Source organism: Myotis lucifugus, unplaced genomic scaffold (assembly GCF_000147115.1).
Source record: "Myotis lucifugus unplaced genomic scaffold, Myoluc2.0 scaffold_7649, whole genome shotgun sequence".
Lineage (NCBI taxonomy): Eukaryota > Metazoa > Chordata > Mammalia > Chiroptera > Vespertilionidae > Myotis > Myotis lucifugus.
In genome coordinates, this window is record NW_005878697.1 from 1 (window position 1) to 7,485 (window position 7,485).

Here is a 7,485-nt window from a genome sequence, read left to right on the forward strand (position 1 = left end):
ACCCCACCTGCCCCATAACCTCCATCACCAAGGGCCTGACACCCCCCACCAGCTTCGGTCAGGGAGACTTTCACAGGAAGGGATGATGGTGGATGCCCACCCACCGCTGTCCCCGGGGCAGAGCCCGAGCGCCGGGTGCTTACCGGGCCGGCCGCCTTGCTTGGCCAGCTTCACGTACTCTGAGTCTGTGTCTTTGACCCAGTACCTCCGAGTCCCCAGCAGGTGCCCGCCGGGGGTGTCCCGGAGCTCGCTGAGGCCTGGGATCTGGGACATGGGCGGGGCGTCCACAGCCTTCTCCGACCGCTTCACGGGGAGGTGGTAATACCAGTCTAGGGAGAGGAGGCGGCCAAGGTTGGGTCATTGCAGGGAGGTTCGGGTAGGTGTGGCCCCTGCCTGGGACAATGCTGTGCCGGGAAGGGTCACATTGTCCCTGGGACCACGGGACGACATGCTGGGGAGGTGAGACTGACACTCAGATCTGCAGACTCTGAGAAAGGCAGGTCGCCCTCCACATTGTGGGTGGGCTGCACCTAATCAGTTCAAGGACAAGGATGTAGGAGAAAAGACCGAGGTCCCAGGGGGACGGAATTCAGCCTCCAGCTCCCTTCAGACCCAGGACTACAGCACCGGCTCTGCAGGGCCCAGGCGGCTGCCCACCCTGCAGGTATCGGACCTGCGGGCTTCATAACTGTGTAAGCCCGTTCTTAACCTCTCTCTCTCTCTTAACCTCTTTCTCTCTCTCTCAACATTCTGTTGATTTTGTGGCTCTGGAGAGCCCTGCCTATACAGCAGGCACACAGGAAACTGGTCTGAATTGACCGATTTGCATCAGCAGATGGGACTCCGTGAGCAAAAAGGCCCCGTCCTCTAAGCGAAAGGCTTAGACATGCGATTTCTCCTTAGAATAGAGCTGGGTGCGCTGCATGCAAGTGAATATTTAACGCGGAAGTCTTGCCGATTGCCGGAGGACAGTGATTAGCTGCATCGCCACTGCCGCTGCGAAAAGGAGGGAACCCCACTGGGAAGGTGTAAGGAGAGGTAGAACGCTCCCTGAGAATCACGCTAAGAATCTCGAGTTTGGGAGCTTCATACGCACGCAGCTCGTGTTCCGGTCAAATCATTTCTCTCTCAGAGGGAAGGCACTCACTCTCGTTCCGTTTTCCCTCTCTGTGTCTTGATGACTAATTAACCCACAGGGAACACAGAGTCTCGTTTTTCTCATTACTGGAAGCTTTGCGTCCGCCATTATAACCGGGTGCAAAGGAGCTCAGAGAGCCAGGGCCCTACCCACTGAGCCCCACGGTCACCACCACACCCACAACCGAAGGGGACAAGAATCATCTTGCAGCTGCTGTCGCTCACAGGTGATGAGTCCTTGCATGGCCCCAGGCCACTGACTCTCGTGTGGGTTTCTGTGACCGCCCTCCTCTGTCGGCCAGGAGACAGCCGAGGGAGAAGGACCGGGAGGACCCAGCCGGCAGCTCTCCCGTCTCCAAGCACAGAGCTGCGTGGCACAGCCACACCCCACAGGGGCTCCCAGAGACACCGCTCCCCTTGTTTTGGCCGCCGAGGCCTCAGGGAACAGGGGTCCAAGCTGGGCAGAGGGGCCACCTGTGAGGGGTGCGACCTCCGGCAGCATCCTCGGACCCTGTGCCTCAGTTTCCTCACCTATAACCAGGGTTAATGATACCTCGTCGTGCTGTTTTGAGGTTAAATGTTAGTGTATGAAAGTGCTTATTTCAGGGCTTCTTCGTATAGGGAGGTCGCTCAGTGAGGCCCCAGAGGCCACACATAGGCTGAGAGCCTGTGGCAGAGAAGGGGAAACCGCCATGCGTCCTGTCCCCCTGTCCCCCTCTCCCCTGGTGGTCACAGTCAGAGCTCAGACTGGAAGGGTTGCTAGATCACATGAAGGCCAAGCTCTGCCCCACTTCTGAGCAAGAGGCTGAGCCTGCCGGCCGCCCCACCCTGCCGCTGGCCGCCAGCTCCTGGATCACCTTCACCCCCTCTCCAGACCTTCCCAGGATGGGGAGCGACCGCACCAAGGCAAGAACAGCCCTCAGCACCAGGCCTCCTCCTTCCCCTCCGCCCAGCTTCAAACCCTGCTAAGTGCAAAGCCACACCACCTCCTGGGGACCCTGGTTTCTGTGTCCAGACACTCACAGCCGGGGACAAAGTTAACTCGGTTCTCTGTTTCCTTTTGTGTCTGAAAATGGGGGGAAAAGGACGATCCCGCCCCCGCCCCCCACATTTCCCTTTCAGCCTTGCTTTGACACCGGGGCACAGGAGCATACATTGTGCGCCTTTCTTTGGGGGTATCACGTGTTGGTCTATCCACAGGCGCGCGGAGCTGTCCAGCAGCAGAGGCTGAGGGCTCCTGGGGCTGGGCACTCACCGCAGGGGGCGTAGCGGCCGGTGGCCCCAGGCAGCTCCTTGCTGGCGTTCCTCATGCCGGGAGACACGCGGGGCCGGTGTTCGCGATGAGCCGGGAAGCAGGGAATCCGGAGACACGCGGGGTCGGTGTTCGCGATGAGCCGGGAAGCAGGGAATCCGGAGACACGCGGGGTCGGTGTTCGCGATGAGCCGGGAAGCAGGGAATCCGGAGACACGCGGGGCCGGTGTTCGCGATGAGCCGGGAAGCAGGGAACCGGGAGACACGCGGGGCCGGTGTTCGCGATGAGCCGGGAAGCAGGGAATCCGGAGACACGCGGGGTCGGTGTTCGCGATGAGCCGGGAAGCAGGGAATCCGGAGACACGCGGGGCCGGTGTTCGCGATGGGCCCGGAAGCAGGGAACCGGGAGACACGCGGGGCCGGTGTTCGCGATGAGCCGGGAAGCAGGGAATCCGGAGACACGCAGGGCCGGTGTTCGCGATGGGCCCGGAAGCAGGGCACCGCGCCGGGCTGAGCTCTTGCACAGACCAGGACCGCGCCCCGCTCTGCCTGTCGGTCCGCCTCTACCTGACCCAAATGCAGACGTGTCAGCACTCGGGCCGGGCGTGCACGTCCCAACAGGCGTACAGCAGAGGACAGCGGGTTCCCAGGTGACCCCTCCCCGTCCAGACCCCGGGCTGCCCGCCCCGCTCACCTGCTCGCCGAGGGCCGGGTGGGTACCTCCCGCGGCGCCAGAGGCCAAAGTCTACCCCGCGGGCGGCGGGGCCAATCACCAACTCCCGGCGCGGCGCGCAACCACAACAACTCGCGTCGCCCGGGCAACGGCCGGGTGGCCAACCGGCGGGCGCGGCTGGAGTTCCGACAGCCAATCGGGGCAGCCTGTGGGGCCGCAGCAGGCCAATCAGGGACAGGGGCGGAGCGCGGACCCTGCCAGTCAACCGCCCCGGACCCGAGTGGGTCGGGCCGCGAAGGGGGCGGGGCGGGGCCGGTCTCCGCGTCCTCCCCCCCCACCTGCCCCACCCCGAGTTTCCCCAAAGCGGTCCCCGAAAACGCTCGTTTACTTAGTGCATTTAAAGAAGAGGACGAATACAGAACCTCAGCATCAGACTGTGCACCAGCCGTAACGTTATCCTGGAAGCGCCTTTTCTCGAACCTGGATTTTTCAGGACTCTTTCTGGTCCCTGAGTTGAGAACGTTTGGCAGGGCTGGACTTGGGGTCCGCACAGGTGGAGGGCGGGGCCTGCCTGCTGCTCCCTGGACTTGGGGTCCGCACAGGTGGAGGGCGGGGCATGCCTCCTGCTCCCTGGACTGGGGGTCCGCACAGGTGGAGGGCGGGGCATGCCTCCTGCTCCCCGGACTGGGGGTCCGCACAGGGAGAGGGCGGGGCATGCCTCCTGCTCCCTGGACTTGGGGTCCGCACAGGGAGAGGGCGGGGCATGCCTGCTGCTCCCTGGACTGGGGGTCCGCACAGGTGGAGGGCGGGGCATGCCTCCTGCTCCCTGGACTGGGGGTCCGCACAGGTGGAGGGCGGGGCATGCCTCCTGCTCCCCGGACTGGACATCCTCTCTGCACAGGGAGAGGGCGGGGCATGCCTGCTGCTCCCTGGACTGGACATCCCCTCTGCACAGGGCTCAAGGCTCCTGCGGTTTTGTTCCTGGAGAGTGAGCTCCCTGCCTCCCCGGATGGACACTGAGCGAGGACCCAGGGTTGACCCGGTGTGGCCAGACCAGGTGAGCTGTGGGAGCTGTGGGAGGAGCACAGGAGGGGCTTTGGTCGTGCTGAAAATGTTTCTGAAACCAACTCATTTTAAGGGCGCTCATTTGGCAACTTTAGTGCTTTTCCTGAACAGGGAAAGCCTGGCCCAAGTCCAGCAGAAGGCAGGGGCCTAGGAGCGGCGATGAGAAGGTACCTCGTGGCGGGAACTAGCCACAGCTCCGTGTCCACGCAGCTCTCCCACAATATTGCAATGAATTCTCAGGGTCTACAGCTGGCCCCTCGTGTGGGCAGTCAGCACTTCCCATTGCACCGCCCACTGCTCGTCCTGCTGTGTGGAGAGGTAGTTAGGCCGTCGCCGAAATAACAGAGCTTTCTTTTGCACAAGTCACAGCGTCCTCCACTGGGACGGTGCCCTCCAGAGAAGCTCTTTACAAATAGTTGATCGCAGGAACCGGAGCCCCCTGGCTCCAGTCTCTCTTTCTGTTTCTGAACGGGGTTCATAGGAGAGCCAGAGTGTAGCCACTCGGACACCCCCTTGCTAATCAAAGTCGATTTCTGAGTCTTAATGAAGAGCGCTCCGTCCTTAGAAGAAAGGAAGCTTTGACTTTTGGGGGTATGACTGAAACTCCCACCCTTTGCAGATGCCAGATCACACCCAGTGGTTCTCAACCTCGGCTGCACATTAATTAGAATCACCTGGGCATCTTTTTAAAATCCTGATTTCTGGGCCTCATCCTCCGAAAATTCTGTTTCTTTGTTATGGGGTGAGGCCACAACATGAGTAACACAGAAACAGAATTTCCGGAGGATGAGGCCCAGAAATCAGGATTTTAAAAAGATGCCCAGGTGATTCTAATGTGCAGCCAAGGTTGCGAACCACTGCACTGGACTCTAGGGAAGGTGCCGGGCCAATGGGCAGGGGAACGAGGACCACCTGTTTAGAATGAGAACAGCTCCGTGTCTTTATCGCCTGCATTTTGCCACAGGTGGGCCTTCTGTCATGTAACCTTCTCCGCGTTTAGAAGGATCCAACGTCTCCTCATGTCTGACCTCACTTTGTGCACAATTTTATTCAGTTTTATTTACAGATGTTTTGATAAAATATAAATAGAAATATCTTATACGCCTACCTACATGTAGATGTCTTTATATTGTGTATGTTTTAGAATATCTGATATAGCTACAAGATGTTGATATATAGAGACGCTATTATAAGAATATCTTATGTGGATGTCTCCTGTTTGTGACTATTTTGAGAAGAGAAAAAGTGTTTTTGAGTAAAATTTCGATTTTTCAGAGCCCTCGACCCTCCCTGCGGCCTAGTCTCTCTCCTCTGCCCTGTTGTTGACGGACTCAGATTTATGTAAACCCCCAGGTCTCACCGTCACTTTCTGCTCTGCTCACCCTGTGACACACGCCAACCCCAAGCAGCCGAGAGGCCATCACCCAGGCACACTCCTTCCCCCACTGGGCACGGAGCCCGCAGCCCAGGCACGTGCCCTGGCCGGGAATCAAACCCTGACCTCCTGGTTCAGTGATGGCGAACCTATGACACGCGAACTCATTTTTTTGGTTGACTTTTCTTTGTTAAATGGCATTTAAATATATAAAATAAATATCAAAAATATAAGTCTTTGTTTTACTATGATTGCAAATTATCAAAAAATTTCTATATGTGACACGGCACCAGAGTTAAGTTAGGGTTTTTCAAAATGCTGACACGCCAAGCTCAAAAGGTTCGCCATCACTGACCTAGTTCATAAGTGAACACTCAACCACTGAGCCACGCTCCTGAGACCCGGCTCTCACAAACCCAAGGGGCTTGGAAGCCTGGCGTTTTCTCTTTGAAGGTCATCGAAAGTAACTGAAGGACAAGCTGCCCGTTGGAGAAATGGTTATGGGTGTCAGTATCGTGTAGCCTTTTGGGTTTTCAGCCTCGTTGGAAAAAACGAGGCCCAGAGCGGGTGGGGTTTCTTTATGTCCCCGCCCACACCATCTACAGCAGTGGTTCTCAACCTTCTGGCCCTTTAAATACAGTTCCTCATGTTGTGACCCAACCATAAAATTATTTTCGTTGCTACTTCATCACTGTCATGTTGCTACTGTTATGAATCGTCATGTAAATATCTGATATGCAGGATGGTCTTAGGCGACCCCTGTGAAAGGGTCCTTCCACCGCCAAAGGGGTCGAGACCCACAGGTTGAGAACCGCTGGTGTACAGGCAATGTAAGAGGCCCGGGAGCCACGGGAGCCGATAAACACGAGGGGCAGGAGTGGCAGTGAAAGTGGGAGACGCCCCCCCTCAGAGCCAGCCTGCCACCCGACACCCCAGGCTGCCGAGGACCCCGCCACGGGAAGACGGTGCCTCACCAGGAAGCAAATGGTTTCCAGACGGAGATTTTTATTTCGTCTTTTTAATATATTTTTACAGATTTCAGAGAGGAAGGGAGAGGGAGAGAGAGAAACATCAATGATGAGAGAGAATCATGGATCAGCCTGTGCCCTGACTGGGATTTGAACTGAGCCACCCGGCTGGGCAGGAAGAGGAATGATAAAAATCCTATTTTTCTTTCACCCTGTACCCCGTCAGGTTCTGGGCCTGCACAGTCCGTGGCAGGGTGGGCAGGTGCTGCGATAAACCCCCGTCAAGGGCATCGGGGCGTGACAGAGTGGAGAGAGGCCCTGCACCCTGGAGCCATTGTGACGCATCACAGAGGGTGACACAACAGAGGGCCCGGCACTCAGCCCCGCTCACTCCAGTCTCCCCCTCGGCGGAGAAACACTGCGAAGCAAGACAGAGAGCCAGCCGCCACCATGTGCAGCCTCCTGGCTTCCAGGCAATAAAGACGGAAAGCCGGTGGGACGCGCCTCCTGCCGCCGCCTGTCCCCGGGATGAGCGGGAGGCCGGAGCCCGCCCAGGGCCTGGCCGGAGAGGCCAGCAGCAGCGGCAGCGACAGCGTCCAGGCTTTGGTCCAGGGGCGCGCGGGCCCCGCCGCCCGCAGCAGGTGCGTAGCTTTGCGGAACGAGTCCCATCGGATCGGCGTTCCTGGTCAGTTACCCAGTAGGAGCTTTTCTCCTTTTCCGAGAAGATCATTTCCAAACGTTTGCTCTCAGACCCCGCTGTGGCGGCCTTGTGTCCCCGTGGTCGGCAAACTGCGGCTCTCGAGCCACATGCGGCTCTTTGGCCCCTTGAGTGTGGCTCTTCCTAAGCCTTAGGAGGACCCTAGTTAAGTTAATAACAGTGTACCTACCTATATAGTTTAAGTTTAAAAAATCTGGCTCTCAAAAGAAATTTCAATCGTTGTCCTGTTGATACTTGGCTCTGTTGGCTAATGAGTTTGCCGACCACTGGTCTAGGCCAGACGTCCGGGTGAATTCG

General features: G+C 58.1%; 1 protein-coding gene across 1 annotated transcript; it reads right to left on the bottom strand.

Annotated features, from left to right (window-relative positions):
• Positions 1 to 49: 49 nt before the first annotated feature.
• On the bottom strand, positions 50 to 3,183 carry CUNH7orf57 (chromosome unknown C7orf57 homolog; the record flags this gene model as incomplete). The annotated part of the gene is made up of 2 exons (XM_023749392.1): positions 2,393 to 3,183; positions 50 to 329 (listed from the first exon to the last, which is right to left on the bottom strand). Coding segments are annotated over exons 1-2 (335 nt in total), but the record flags the coding sequence as incomplete, so codon positions are not given.
• Between the last annotated feature and the right edge of the window lie 4,302 nt (positions 3,184 to 7,485).